Source organism: Staurois parvus, unplaced genomic scaffold (genome assembly GCF_062004578.1).
Source record: "Staurois parvus isolate SC_StPar_1 unplaced genomic scaffold, SC_StPar_1.0 ptg000004l, whole genome shotgun sequence".
NCBI classification, from domain to species: Eukaryota; Metazoa; Chordata; class Amphibia; order Anura; family Ranidae; genus Staurois; species Staurois parvus.
The window spans coordinates 3732488-3748975 of record NW_028317800.1 but is presented as its reverse complement, the minus strand read 5'-3'; the positions used below and the strand labels follow the sequence as shown (position 1 = coordinate 3748975).

At 41.0% G+C, this 16488-nt stretch overlaps 1 protein-coding gene across 6 annotated transcripts in view; it reads right to left on the bottom strand.

Annotated features, from left to right (window-relative positions):
* The window catches only part of SNCAIP (synuclein alpha interacting protein), a 349013-nt gene that overhangs the window by 157719 nt on the left and 174806 nt on the right, over nt 1–16488 (bottom strand). For all 6 annotated transcript variants that reach the window (XM_089674735.1, XM_089674440.1, XM_089674749.1 and 3 more), the window contains one exon: nt 12348–12450. In XM_089674735.1, coding sequence (XP_089530861.1) covers nt 12348–12407 — 60 coding nt within the window. In that variant the 5' untranslated portion in view covers nt 12408–12450. The remainder of the gene's footprint in view (nt 1–12347; nt 12451–16488) is intronic.

Sequence of the window (16488 nt, the reverse complement as noted above, 5' to 3'; positions counted from 1 at the left end):
ACAAAGGTGAAAATGCAGGAATGTCCAGTCCAATCGAGGATAGTTGGGATGTATGATGCCGAGTTAGAGGAACACCTATAAATACAGTGAATGGTGAAACTTTACCCAGAAGACAATTTGGTGGATTTACTAAAGCAAATAGGCTGTTTACTTTTAAAATGAATTTTAATTTTGCAAGAGAACTTTCCCCTAGTTTCGGGTATGAAGTAACGCTCTGCTGAATTCCATCATCCATCCACTATTTTTTTTTCAGGCACATGATTGGTTATTCTTTCCAAAGTTAACTTTCACCACATTCACTAAGATAAGAAAAATTATATATGCCTTTAGCACATAAACCTGTTTATTACAATCATGGGCTCCAAATACATTAGCTAAAGTCAGCAATACATGGATCCAAATTTGGCTGGTTTAGCAGTGACCAGCAAAATTCCGATATAAATTTCTGTACAACCAGCCAGCCAGATTTTCCCTGTTCAATCAGCGCCAAAGGTTATAACTGGCAGTGCTCACCAGTGTATTCTGATGGTGGGGAAAACCCTCCGCTGTCATAATACAAAGGTTCAGTGGGTAGGATTCCCCTATCCACATTGAGGTTGTGGATGGGGGACTCAAGACTTTTTTGTTCAACTTGACCCAAAACAATGGCTCATGTAAGGCCTGCTTTAGTTGTTTTCCCCAGACATTTAACAAAGATCTTGCTAAATGGTTGTTTAATGATGTAAAGGCTCGAGTTCTTTAGGAACGGATTTTGATTAGCTGTCACATTTTATTACAGATTAACTAGTCATATTAGATTTTTGAATGCCCCTTAAACAAAACAAAAAGTGTAATGAAAGATAGTGGTTGAAAACATGCCATGGTGTATACAGTGCATGCTTTGGCTGACTGTTATTGGCACACAAACCCCGTACAGAAACCTGGACATTTATTCACTACTTGGGATGGACAATTATCTTTTTTTTTTTATATTACTTAGCAAACTTTCCAAAATATGTTTTTCTTTGCATAAAACTGTTTTGAATTTATGATGGCTTTCAAATGACCTGAAGATTTCATCTTCTCCAATCCAAAGTCAATGAGAAATAAATAAATAAACAGGCCATGAAATTTTTATCAAAACCGTAAGGCATATTTTTCAGGTTCAGCTAGGGAACTTCAGGATTTTGGTCTGGAACTGCTCCTATTCCTGGCTTGTCTGCCAGAAGCCGGTGATCTGATGATATCACTAACTGCTTAGATGTCTGTGCTGTAGCTAAGCACTGACTAGAACATATTCCCAGCACTGCAAATTCCAATTTGCTAGCTCCTTTCAGCAGCAAAATAAAAATATTTTTTTCCTCAATGACCTTAGTTCATTCTTGTACAGTATAATAACACTGCAAACTGAAAGATGTTGTGTACAGCTGGACAAGCACCAACGAGTATTTCTTGTTATAATCAAGTTAGCAAACCATTAGAAAATAGTTCTTTCAAACAATGAATTTTTGTAGCATCAGCAGAAGAAACTTTCCAGCACCCTACAAAATATTTTGTCATTTCAGGAGTGGAAGGCCAATGAAATAATTTCCATAAATTATAGTCAACAAGTCACTGAATTGGTTTGGTAGCAGAAAGTGAGATACCTCAAGTCTTCAAGTCAAGTTATATCAAGCAGCATATCCTTATACAACCTCAACTTTATCCCAGATTTGATTGGGCTTCTAAAACTGATAAGGGGTTTTCCACTTTTAATAATAAACCTTTAAATTCCGGGCCTTAAAGACATTTTTTTATTGTGGGCCCTAAAGCTGAAGTTTAGGTATGCATATTTCTGCATAGATACATTGGCCCAGCTTGAACCAATGTAAGTATGCATATGCCATACCTGTAGGATTCCTGTGGAAGCTCCAAATCACTGTAATAGGCATCACTAAAGTGATTTCTGTTAGCTTCTGGGTCGCCATTCAGAGAACACTTTGGGAGTTATTTACTAAAACTGGAGAGTACAACATCTGGTGCAGCTCTATGTAGAAACCAATCAGCTTCCAGTTTTTATTGCAATAGCCTAATTGAACAAGCTAAAGTTAGAAGCTGATTAGCTACCATGCACAGCTGCACCAGATTCTGAGTGCACCAGATTTAGTAAATCTCCCCCCGAGCATTTTCTCAATGAATGCAAAGCATTTTCTGATTGAATGAGGTGGTGAGGCAGGGCAGTCACAATCTCCACATCATCCAATCAGACAATGCGTTGCATTTATTAAGAAAATGCAAAGTGTTCTCTCAATGGCACCCTTGCCAGGCTAGAGATCTGCTGTGTATACTAAGCTTCAGGGCAGCCACCCAGCATGGGACCTCAAACCTGGCAATTATCACTGTACAGGCAGTCCCCCGAGTCACCAACATGCAACTTACAAACGACTCTTAATTAAGAACGGAGTCAGTGTGATGTCACACTGGTCCCATAAACCACCCGGCGGCCATCTTGCTGCTCACTGCATGCTACCACCTATTGTCTGGCGGACCTGTCAGCAATCCCACATCGCTGCATGGTCAGTTAACCCTTCCCTATGCTATCCAAAACTTAAAAATAATTTTTTGGCTGGAGTTACACTTAAAAAATTTACCTGTTCCAACTTATATACAAAACCAACTTATGAACAAACCTACAGAACCTATCTTGTTCATAACCCAGGGACTGCCTGTAGTAGCTGTGCCTACTGCAATGATTTCCAACTTCTACGGGGATCCCAAAGGTATGGCATATGCATGCTTTTACAGTATTGGCCCAAGCTTGACCAATGTAGCTATGCAGAACAATTCATATCTAAACTTCAGCTTTAAAGATCAAATTTAGGCAGATATAAAATACACAAATTAATATAACATGTAATGTATTTTTTTTTTATTAAAGCAGTGTAAGTACTATAAGTAAGCTTGGTATCTTGCAGTCCCTGCACAGCAAAGCTTAGACTGGAGAGGCAGAAGCAGCACAGAGTCAATCCGTTTTGCTGCAGAAAAGGGGGCATGCTGATAGGAGAAAAGAGTAGAGTGACTGGTAGATGGGATCATTAGTGTGCTGCTTTTCCTTTCAAGTTCCAGTCACAGAATGAGGGAATGCATAAGAGATGTAGTTGTTACTTATCCACAGCAGAGAAAAATCAGATCTGCTGACCCTTTGTAAAACTACTCCAATATATGTACAGTATGTCATTTGTGTGTTTAGCTGTTTACAGGGACCACTAATCCAGTGCTGCAGATGTGCTCATATTGGACAGTCCACGACAATCCCCTGATGTTGATATCACTCTTCTTCTGGATCCTGAGAAGACCCTGCCACTTGGCAGCCAATAGGAAGTGTCCATGTCTGGACAGCCACCAAAGGACCTCACCTCATGTAAACAGGAGATGAAGGACAGGGCTTTAACATATTTTTACATACTATATTTGAAAGAGATCAACCCAATGTATGCATTCTTATCCGTGTGTGCTGATACATTAAAACTTTTTTTTCCTTGTATCATTTCTAATTCTTTACCCAAAGAGTGACATCCACTTAACCAATGCTACCTAGACTGGAAGCTGGAGAAAAGCAGCTTTTTTTTTAAATACTTCAAAACAATAATGTATTTTTGCAACGCTGACATGTTTCCTGTTGGCTCACTTAAATTGTGACTTATGATTGGACCAGTTTTATTTTGATTAGCTTCTCTAGCTGGAGCCAATTATACTGCAAAGACAGAATAGCTAAAAGTCCGCTGCAAGCCTTTATTGTCTTCTCACTGCCTTAAAGCAGCTGGCAGGCATCATTTTAAGCAGGAAGACCACTTTACATAGATGCTGAGTGCATCAGAGGACACCAATGGGTGGAATCTCCTGCTGGATGTGCACATTTCAGTGGTATTATTTCCTGCAGTAACTTGTTATCCTGGTTCATCTGAGAAGCATATAATGAAGGTCTCACTTCTTCCCCTTGCAGCTAGATCCCCCATTTCTTTCTAATTTTGACATTACCAAGAATGTACAGGAGAAGGTAGATCTGTAACAACATTTATTTTAATAGCTGTGGCAATTGTTAACTGCAAATTTTGGTAAATATATAGTGCCACATAAATCCCAAGACAGATGGGAAGTCATCATGAGAGAGTCTCAGCATGGACACGATTTGCACGGAGTTTGCATTTCCCCCCATGCTCAAAAAAATCTACTTACGTATATTTTTGTTGGTGTTTTTAAACGATTCATATTATGTCAAGTTGATGCACCATGAAAATCTCTACAGTGAATTACAATCCGTTATAGTGCGAAAAGACCAGCCAAGAGACTCTGTTTATTCCATACATCTGTGTGTTTATTCTGGCTTCCCGAGTTAGGTGGACAGGGTTTGCTGGCCACTGTATGCATATAAAGGGAGTGCAGCAGGGGCAGACTGACAACTCATGGGGTCCCCGGGCAATAGGGGATCATGGGGCCCCTGTGTCCTTGCCCACACTCAAAGCACACCCAAAAAAGCTTATAAAATGTACCAGGGGCATTTCATGGGGCCCCCTACTGACCCTGGGCCTCAGGCAGTGCCCGAGTGCTCAAATGGTCAGTCTGCCCCTGGAGTGCAGGTTTTCCTCAGTATGACAGGCTTGAGAAAAAGGCCTCATTGCCTTGAAATGCGTAGCCACATCTCTCCACTCCTTCTTGCATCTGATGTCATCGGCCAATTTCCCAAGCTGTCAGACTGGCTCCTGAGCCGATGTATCCCCTGGTATTGAGCTTGTGTATCTCACAACACTCTAACACTGTTGGTGTACCTCCCATCTGCTTCAGACAGCCCAGGTTCTCAAGGGGTGATGGCTTTTAATCTTGATATGATCTTTTATTCCTACCTATGTGAATGGCTAATTTGCATTTTTTACTAATAAATGATTCAATTTGCTGCATTTATAAGCACCCTCTTGTGTCTCTTTGAAAATCTCCACAGCCTATACAATTTTTTGCACCTATTTGCAGCTTGTTTGCTTGGTAAACCACACAGTTGCCTGTATATCTGTATAAGCTAGTTACTTCAATGGCAAAAAGTCAGACTTTACAAAGGACTATTATGTGTGCATAGTGCTGAAAGCCCTGGTGCACTAAATAATTCAGCCAGTTCCTGTTGACGTGCTAGAAGTGTTTGTCAAGAACTCACAGGGTTAACAGTTCCAACAGATGCATTGCACCAGATGCCAAAAGCATTCCCTTTCCTTTAGTGATCTGATTGTTAACAGGTCCAAGTGTGCTATTATAATGAGGAAAAAGTGAAAGCTGGGATTACGTGAGAATGTTATGGAGGTAATAACTTTATTTTACAAAGTGGCTTTCCCTATCTTGAATAATGTTACAGATAACTCTGCATTTATATCCTTCTCCACACTGAACCAGCCTCCTCGCTGAGAACAATGACCACAATGTATTTTCAAAGGAAGTCGTAGAAAGTGATGTGTCAATTGAAGGAAAAAGGAAACCATTCAGAGCTTTAGAAAACAGTTTTCCTGACTACATTTTTGTGGGAAGCATTTAGTACTTAAGGTCAATACACCGCCAAAAAAAAAACCTCTCCTGTAAGTCAAACATCCACTCAATCTACTCACTGTATGCAAACATATTATCCCACTTTCTTTTGCATCCATTGACTCTAGTACTCCAGTAGTGTCTGGTATCATTGCATCTCACGGTAATGGTGCGTGTTCCTAACAAATGACCCCCCCCCCCCAGTTTTATGTTTTGGAAGACAGATGGATTAACACATTTTGCTGTTTTTTGCCATGCAATCACAAACCACCAGCAATGTCAAAGTAAATCACATTCTCCTCCATTCTCAAATAATGGTTATTTACAAGGTTCCCAGCAACTAAACTTAGGGCTGGAAAGCAAAGGAAAGTTGTCTATGTGCTGCTGTGGGACTGGGCTTTAAAGAAGAGCTTTTGCCTTGCCCTGCATGGGCATAAGCTGGCTATACTATTGGTGTCTCATTAAATTCTACACTAGTATTACGTGCCTGGATGCCACTTCAGGAAGCAGTATCAGAGGCACAGGTGCTAATATTTGCAGCCACTACCCAAAAATGAGGCAGTGCAGAGCTATGGAGTGGTTCATTTTTACAGATATGCTCCCAAAATCTACTTGTATAGGAAAAATATGAAGGGCGTTCAAGTCAAACCGGGACTTTTAATTTTACAGGTATAAAAAGGGATGCTAGTGTGGTGGTACAACTCACAGTAGTAAGTGGCAAGTGGGTCCTATTACTGATAAAAGGTGCACATATGGGCCAGTCTAGAGTCCTTTAATCAAGATGGCAGGCAACACTGTTAGTGCATGCACAGAACAGCATTTGGTGATGAAGTTTCTTGTGAATAAAGGCGTAAAACCTGCGAGTATCTACAGACGACTATAAGCACATTAGACGATCAGCCGCAGTAAGACATTTGAATGGTGTAAACACTTCAAAGATGGCCGTACACCCATCAGTGATGATCCCGGCCATGGTGGTTCCCAACCAGCAACAGTCATTCCTGTGAACATTCAGCACGTGGACAATCGATGTATAATCTATCATGAAATTGCACAAGAGAGGTGAATTTCTGTGGGAACGGTGATAATAATTCATTGCACTGCATTGAAGGAGCGTTTTGGGAAGGCCAGGATTTGCTGGATAGCACCATTACAAGTGACAAAACTTGGGCACATCATATCACTCCAGAACCAAAACAAACATCAAAGCAGTGGAAGCATGCAGACTCACACCACCAAAAAAAATTTGAACAATTGCGTCTGCAGGTAAAGTGATGGCAAGTATTTTCTGAAACAAACGTGGCATTATTCATGTGGATTTGCTACCCTGTGGTGGCACTATCATCAGTAAATATTACTGTCATGTTCTGAGTGATGTGCATACACATCTGCAGAAAAAAAAACGCCTGGTTTGATCACTAAGGGCGTCCTGTTTCTCCAGGACAATGCACAAGCTCATAATGTCTACCACATTACGTGCACATTATAGCAACTCGCCTGGGATGTATTGCAGTCTGAACCTTGCTCCAAGTGATTTTGACCTAAAAGAGTTCCTCGGAGGTCAGCATGTCAGCATTGATGATGAAGTGAAGCAGGCTGTCCTAGGATGGTTCAGGCTTACTGACAAATCTTTGCCGAAGCTTTCCAGACATTTGATAAAAAGCTGGGGTAAATGTATAAATGTAGCAGGGGAATATGTCAAAAGCTAAATGCAGTTTTCACACCTTGAAATTTGTTCTTTTATTATATAAACTCAAAAGTTAGGGGTTGATTTGAACACCCCTCGTACAATATACTCATGTGTGTTCTAAAAGAACTCTCCTTCAATATACCTCCATTCTCCTTACGGGGTTAGTTCATCTTTACCAAAAAAACTGCCTATGCAGATAAGAACAATTGTGCAGCTTTGAATAATGCCCTTGTTACAGGTGTAGGCCATTTACATAACTCAACATCCCTGACTCGAAAATTTCTAAGACATTGCTAAGGATGTTGCTAAGAGACACCTAGCTATTACCGCTCACCATCACAAGAGTGAGATCTCAAACACTGAGCTCGCAGCTACTGCATCAGGGGAGAGTAAATGCTTCTGAAGGGGTTTGAATTAGAGAAAGAGCTTGGTCCTGTGATAGTGGTGGTGAAGAGTAACAGCTCAGCTTCTCTTAGCAGTGCCCTAGAAGTATTCTAGCCAGGCTTCCCAAGTAATGTAAACGGCCCACACCAGTGATCTCCAAACTGTGGCCCAGGGGCCAGATGCAGCATCTTTGCTTTCTTTTATCTGGCCCCTAGAGCACTATTTCATCCACTGATATCAACAATAAGGCATAATTCCCCCCACTGAAATCAATGAAGGAGCACAATTCCTCTCAATGACACCAATGATTAGGCACAATCTCTCCAAATGACACCAACAATGGGGCCCAATCACACCATGGATGGGGCCCGATGACACCAATGATTATTATTATTATTATTATACAGGATTTATATAGTGCCAATGGTTTGTGCAATGCTTTACAACGTGAGGGCAAACAGTACTGTTACAATACAATTGAATACAGGAGAAGTCAGAAGGCCCTTCTCGTTAAAGCTTACAATCTAAAAGGACAGAATTCCTTCCAATGACACCACCAATGAGGCCTAATGCCACGGATGATGGGGCACAATTCCACCTACTGACACTAACAATAGGGTCCAATGACACAAAGATGGGGAATTGTTTTTTTCCCACAATGACCTCAGGATCTTTTCTACTCCCAATGCCCACAGTCCAGCCCACCTAAAGACTGAAGGACAGTAAGCTGGTCCATTGTTTAGAAAGTTTGGAGACCCCCAGACTACACTAATAGCAAGGGCATAATTCAACTTTGCTCAAAGCTGCACAGGTTGTTTTTATCTACAGACATCCCTAACCTGCGTAGGTAGTTTTTTGGTAAAGGTAAACAATGCCGTTAAGCTCACAGACAAATTTTTAGAGGAAAATGGATCCTTGTTACACTTGCTGTTACATCTCCCTGGCACAGTAAGTGAGTCTTCCCTTTCATATTTGCACTCACTGTATAGTATTTCTATATGTAAGAACACCACGGTCCTTGCCACAACACTGCTTGACTGGCTTTTGGGTCCAAGTACATTTTTTTTTATTAAGTAGACCTCTGCTAAAGGACTAATGCATAGACTGTATACCTGCCTGTTGTCATTAATTCTCTTGAACTGTTCTGGCAAAATTCCTCTTTCTTTCTGCAAGGACTGAATCACAGATCAAAGGCTCAGATTTAGTAATTGCTAATTTGCCCTTTAATCCTTTATGTAGTAAGTTAGTTTAGCCTTGTCACACACAGGCCATCATAAGTAGGAGGCAGTCAGTCTAGTGGAATCATGGGAACATCCCCCTAGATCCTTTCTTTAATACTTTCCCATCATTAACCATGAAATCAATCAGAATCGTTAATGATGCTCTTTCTTCACAAGAGGGATGCGAAGCAATGTGTATTTATATGATATTGTTCCTAGCCATAAGATGATATAATAAACTATATCCAGGGCTTTTTTTCGGTGGGAACATGGGGGAACGCAGTTCCAGCACCTCCAGCACTGGATGTATGTAATAACAAGGGGTGTTGGGGTGTGCTGGAGGGTCTATTGATGCTTTCTGCTAGCGGGTCTATTGTTGCTGGAGGGGGTCTATTTTTGAGTGGGGGTCTACTGTTGCTGGTGAGGGATCTGTTGTCGCTAGGAGGTCTTATGTATCTGGGCTGGTCATTTGTTGTTGGGAAATTACTACTGTTGAGGGAGGGGGTCTATTATTTCTGGCTGCTGGAGGGTTTAGAGATCTGTTGTTGCTGGTGGGGGTCCATTGTTGCTAGAGTATCAATTTTTGCTGGGGAAAACTATTGTTGCTGGGGGATCTACTGCTTTCAGGGGGTCTATTGTAACTGGGGGGAATCTAATGTTGCTGGGGGATTTATTGTTGCCCAGGGAATATTTGTTTGCTGGAGGATCTATTTTTGCTGGGGGGATCTATTGTTCCCAGGGGGGTCTATTGTTGATGGCTACAGGGGATCTTTTTACTGTTTTTATTGCTATCATTAACAAATTTCCAAATTACTTAGCACAACAATATGATACTTGGTTCTGTATTCTCTTAAAGGGGCAGTACTTGGAGGTGTGTAGGAGGTGGAACCAAGGGATGGTGGTTGGAGATGGGAAGGCCTGGAGATAGGAGTGACTCTGAAGAGGGGAGTTCCTGTACCTATTCTCTGAAAAAAAAACCCTGCCTATATTGCCTACAGGATGAGTTAAAGTTATATCTACTGTAGCTGTAGCTCAGGGCATTACAGAATCATTTTATGTTATGTTTGAAATTTCTCTTAGGGCCGTTTCACACCAGATGCAGTCCATTCAGTTTTTTTAGAACATGCAGTATGTTTTCTGCACAGAACTGTACTGGAACACAACAAAACGCTTCAAAAATGCATCAGAACGCAAAGGAACAAACCTAAACACTTCAAAAATGCACATGTCCCTTTTTAGGATGAAGAAAAAAAGATGGGAAAAAACACACCAGAACACATAAAACGCATCAAAAGACATATCGGAATGCATGCTTAACACATAAAAAACGAGCATGCGAAAAAAGCATCTAGAATGCATCTAGACTGCGTTTCTATGGTGTGCACACGACCATAGATCAGGTTTTCCATCTGGGCTTTATTTCGGTCCCTATGAGGTTAACTAGAGCTGCCTATTGGCTGTGTTGCAGGAAAGCACCAATAAAATCATTAAAGAATGCTGGAACAGGTAAATTGACCTGTGTGTATACACTGGATTTCTGGTGATGTGTGGCAGACACATTTGCAAAATGTCAGCACTCTTTACTAAACCCAGGCACTGGGGTGACTTACGGGTCAGCATTTCTTCTGTAAGCATTAGCCATGAGTATTGCTTGTGGGACAGGAACCAGTGAACAAAGGAATGCAGCTGTTCTGAAAATGTATTCCTTCACAACATAAGATCTTCACATTGATAATTTTAAATAGGGGCAAATTAGAAAATTGAAATGATTATTTCTCTACTAAGGGACCATATATGGGCAGATATATCACTGACAACAATGCAAGATGACAGGTTTGCCGTCATCAAAATCACCGCACAACCCAACCTGTCATCGGCAATATTTTACTGTGGCGCACATTTGGAAAAGTTGCTGCAGGTGACAATGAGCAGACCTTACCAGGGTCATATTTAGATATCAGCTGAAAAAAGCGCTGTCCTTTGTATCATATGATTCAGTTACTATAAACTGCTGCTACAATGAGACAGAACAATATCACTTTCTGATTGTACAATAAAAATAGCACAATCTACTGAATCCAGTCTTATAGGAGTTATTACAGCATCAACACCATGATGAAGGAGTAGTGCCTAAACACCTAAAACATGTTGACTGTTTTATTCTTTCCATTAAGATTTAATTAAAATAATTTCTGGCCACTACAAACATTGGTATGGCACTTTCACTGTGATCAGAACCTCCGTTCTCCTCTATAGAGCAGTGGTTGTAAAAGGACATGTGTCCGCTTACATCTGGAAAAATCCAGTCCAATCCGATCCACTAAAAACAGACGGATGGCATGCCCCTTCTGTCCAGCAGACCGGATTGGATAGCAGTCGGTTGTAAACGGACAGGCGGTCCATTACATCCGACCACCCATAGAGGAAGGCAGGCTTTTTGGGTCTGCTCTGCATAGTGGACCAATTATCTGCCTGGTCATCAGGGATCAGCAAACAGATCCCCTGCTGAGCAAGCGGTTTGCAGCCAGAGTTTGCCCCGTCAGAAAGGGGCCTTAGTCATAAGTCTATTCTTTCAAGAAGAACACAGTCCCATGAATAAATGACAATCAGAAAGTGCAGGTACACCAGAGAGAGTGATACTTTTCCTAACACCACCTACATAGTTTCAGCACCAACAGGGGTTATGTGGCAAGAAGACAATGATGTTATAAGTCTATTACTTTAAGATTTGAGAGATCTGAGGCACGTGTAATGAACAAAAACAGATGAAAATAATTTGAACTATGATTCCAAGATTCTAGCATAAGAAATTAAAAACAGTCTAGTACAATATAGGCAATATATTCATAATGGCTACATGAAACTGAAGTATCATTATTCAATACGATAAAGAGCCATGATGACATAGTTCTCTATATAAATACATTTTTGCTACAGTTAGGTCTGTTAAAGGGAAACTGCAATGGTCAATTTTATTTTAATATTTTGTTTTAAATAATTTTTAGATAAATTCTTTGTTTTACAAATAAGCTTTTAGGATGTGACAAAGGATTCCTGGAGCACATTGGACTATCTATAGAGATGGCAATGCAGACGTAGTTGCCTTTCATTCACAGTTGTTTCTCACTGAATAAGAGATAAGTTAATGCTCTGACTCATCCAGTTCTGTGCATAAATTTTGCTTGCTCTATTAACCTCTGGGAACAACAATATTATCAACATGGGGTAGGTGGAGAGCAATAAAAGGAGCTCCACCTGCTGGTTAAATAAAGGCCACAAATGTAATATCTCATATTATAATAATTTAGTCTTTGCCATAATAAAATCAGAAGGGAAGAAAAAATTGGACACTACACTCCGTTCCTTTAAGAGATATTTTCTCATTGATTATAATCACTGCACTTAGAAATGTACCAGTATCATTGTCTGTAGGTGTTATTTTACTAGAGTACAACACATAAAAAAATCTATATTGGTTACAAAGGGCACCCAGATGTATTAATTTCATGAATCCTATTGTGTTTACTTACAGATATGTCATCACTGAAGTCAATCTCATCTAAATCGAGGTACTCTGGAGCTTCCATCATTCTTCAATGCTCATTTTCAGCTACAGACAGCAGTTACCTAAACCTGGTAAAAGAAAAAGACATTCATGAGACACCACATTCTGTACTTAAACTGGATACCCAGCAATAAGAGCAGCATGAATTTACTGCTTACTGAGTGTTAATAGTGGCATGAAAGGGAGAAGAAGGATCAATGTTTGCGTACAAGCGAAATCGTTTCTTTAAATGGTTGTTAAAAACAAATTATGGTGTTACTTAATTGAGCATAACAGAACTCAGATGTTGTTAGCCTAGATGAAAGACTTGCTACAAAGCTATTCAGTTTCAGAATATTTTAAGAATTTTTCTATCCAATATTCCCCCAGAGTCTAAAGACTAGTAACATCCTTTTAATGGACTGTCAAAGGGTGGAAGACAAAAGAAATCTGTTAATGCTCCATAGGATTTCAATATTATGGCTCGCAATTTAAAATCGCCATCATATATTGTAAATAAGAAGGACTATATGTTTACAATTTAAGTACATTGAAATTTCTTAGTGGTGTAATTAAACCAAAAACCAACTAAAAACCAGTAAAGGGGAAACTAGTGAGTATGGAAGCCTGGATACGGTAATGGGAAAAACTGTCACACAACCTTTAGGGATATCCACTGTAGAAAACCAATACATGCATTCACATGGAGTAAATGGAGAGAAAGTGATACAACACAAATTTTTCAGTTGCCACACCTATATGCAGAATGGTTAGTCAGTTTTGAGTAAAAGTGAAAGCATATTTTTAGACCAGTCTATATTTCATAAAGTCAACCTGTACTTTGTCTATGCAGGGCAAAGAAACAGGTTAACTTTGAAGATAGCCCCACCAACATTTTATTCTTACCTTCTTAATTTCACCTTCCTATTCTTAGGCTGGCCATATATGATTTTCTAACCAACCAGCGGGTTGATTGAAAAAAAAAAAAAAAAAAAAACGATTCCCCCATCCACACACACAGTCTATGTCACTCCTGCTGAGCTGCTGCTGAGCTATTGTATTCTGACAATGGGGAGCTATCACAACCGGCAGAATACAATGATCAATGTTGCCAGCTATAGCCTGCGTCAGTGATCATTCTGGTAAAACCTAGAAGGCTTGCTGTACTTAAGTCAATCGATAGATTGTCTTGTGTACAATCAGCCAACCCATACATGGATCGAAATTCCACTGGTTTCTGTTAAATAGGCTAAATTTCACTCCATGTATGGCCGGCTTTACCATCTTAAGTTTACTTTACTTACTTTGTTGCTGGGAACAAGGAGAAGAAATCCTATATACCGTATTTTTCGCTCCATAAGATGCACTTTTTTCCCCCCAAAAAAGGGGGGAAAATGTCAGTGAGTCTTATGGAGCGAATATAAAGCGGCTGGTCCGGTATTTCCGCTGCCACCATGTCAGAATACCGGGCCAGCCGCTCAGCTGTTCTCTGTGGCAGGAACTCACCTGTTCCTCGGTCCAGCGCTGTAGTCTTCCCGTGACGGCTTCTTCCCGCCCCGGCATCTGTGACAGCCGGGTGCCCATTGCGCATGTGCGAGAAGCGCTGTGCTTTGTGAATGGTCCGGTGTCTTCTGGGACACATGACAGGTCCCAAAAGACGCCGGTTCATTCACAAAGCGCAGCGCTTCTCGCACATGCGCAGTGGGCACCCAGCTGTCAAAGTCGGGTGCCCACAGTATAGGAAGGAGAACTCCGCGGAAGTGGGAGTGGGTACCTGTCAAAAAAAGGTTGGCCTTGTACAGTGTCTGACAGGTATAGGCAACAGCTTTTTATGCACAGAATCATTCTCTGTCCTTCATTCATTGAATAACTGTGCTAACTGTCTCTATAATACAATGTTTTTTACAGATCAGTTTTCAAACAATCTGTAAAAAAGATTGTAGAATAGCAAAGGGGAGCACATTTAATCCCATGAATACAAGGCAGTCAGAAAGAGAGGTGTAGGTAAACCAGAGGGAGTGATACATTACAAGCACTCAGAAACGTTCCGGGAGCAGCAAGCCAGTGAAGATGGACCCCTGCAGGGTGCAGTGTTTTCAAATAAGTAACCGATAAGCACCTATGCACCAATGATTTGTCTTCCACTGATAAAAGGGGCTATGATGGAGGGGCAATGAGCACTAACCACCAATGCTACAGAGGGGACCTGACCACCACTACTAAAAAGAGACTAACCACCATTGCTGGGGGTGTGAACACTGACCACCAATGATACGGGGGGAATTGACCACCAATACTGCAGGGGGAGTCAGATCACTAATGCTGCAGAGGACACTGACCACCAGTGCTGAAGGGGACACTGACCACAGCTGCTACAGGGGGCACTAACCAGTGAACACCAATATGACACTGACCACCACAGTTGAAGTGGCACCAAAAGAGGAGGTTCAAGGACGCTCTGCTAAATACCTTTGGACAGAGCAGGAAAGTATAAAGTTTTTTAATTAAAAAGAAAAAAAAAACAGCCTTTACAAATGCTTTACATACATGTGTTCTTAAAATGCGCATTTACCTGTTTGCTTTCACTAACACTTTACAGTTCATTGAATAATACACTTCACAGAAAAACTGTAGCTAACATTTTCTCCTTATGTATCTTGAACCGATTCACAGCGGAAAATTTGGGTGATTTATGAAAAACGGCAGTAATTATGCAGTTCAGTAAAAGTAGAAGAAAGCGGTATGATATTCCAGCAGTTACAGTGTGTTACTTATACCACTGATCATTATACCAGCCATAAATGAATAAGCAGCACAGCACTCCTGAAGCACTCAGACACCTAGGAAATAATGACTTCTAGCAGATCTGGCTTTGTACTATAACAGCTGCAATATTTGTAGAACTTCAGTATTGATAAAAAAGCTAAAACAGAGAAGATAAAATTGAGGATAGAGTCAAAAAGCAAATTTCCCTTCTGAACAAATGAGCCTATGGTGCTTTCAGTAGGGTTCAGTCATGTACATTGAGGACTTTGTCTAATCCTCAGCTCAAGGCAGTAGCAACAAGAAGTAGCAGTAACAGCAGTAACTCCTTTAGAGCCCCAGAGCAGTGTCACTAGTGGGCAGAAGGACAAAGCTCTTTGGAACACCAGCCAGTATTTCCTTTGTTAAACCCACCGTTGACTTCATAGCACCAGAGGAGGGTTAACAGTACACAATCTATAAGATCCTTTAGGGATGTCTATACTCACAAGGCCCAAGAGCCTTCCTTTGTGATACCAGACCAGATCTCCATCAGACAGCATTTCAGTCAGCATAGCAGAACCTGGGTTCCAGCAATTCAGGCCCTCAGATAGCCCACCTAAGGCCTACGGCAGCATCTGCCTGGGAGGGTAACATGCCCTCTCCCAAGCTTGGGCAATCCAAGCCAGAAGACCCAGAGCTCTATGTGCTCACTGAATATATACAGTTACACAGCATGCCCTGGAGCCCCTCTCTTTGGGAAAGCCTGAGGCTGTATCAATATTCATGCTGCTATCTGCGTAGCTCCACACCTATCATCCAGAAACCTCTGCAGTCTCCTGGATACAGAGAAACCTGAGCACACAGAGCAGACCTCACTAATCACAGCTCATTCAATACAGTGATCTAACAATACTTTTATCTAGCAATAATTACAGTCACTGTACCTACAAAGTGACAACTAGGTTTACCTATCTATCTTATCGGAGCACCTGCCTAGGAGGGTGCTACACAGGGTCAGACTGACCCATGAAATGCCCCTGGTACCTTTTTTATAGGCTTTTTTGAGCGTGGTCAAGGACACCGGGGTCCCATGATCCCCTATTGCTCGGAGGCCCCATGAGTTGTAAGTCCGCCCCTGGTGCTACACAAGTAAAAATAAATGCTGTTCATTTAAATTTTCCTTGCACATGATTGGGTATTCTTTGCAAAGTAGAATGTCACCACATTCCTTAAGCCCTAAGAAAATTCCCTTGCAAAGTTGAACTTTTCTTGCAAAGTGAATAGCCTATTTGCCTTTAGTAAGTCAACCACCATGACTTCAACACTTTCTGGGTCACTGACACTAAGTTTCTTTTAACTTTACAGGCTTTTGTATTTGTATT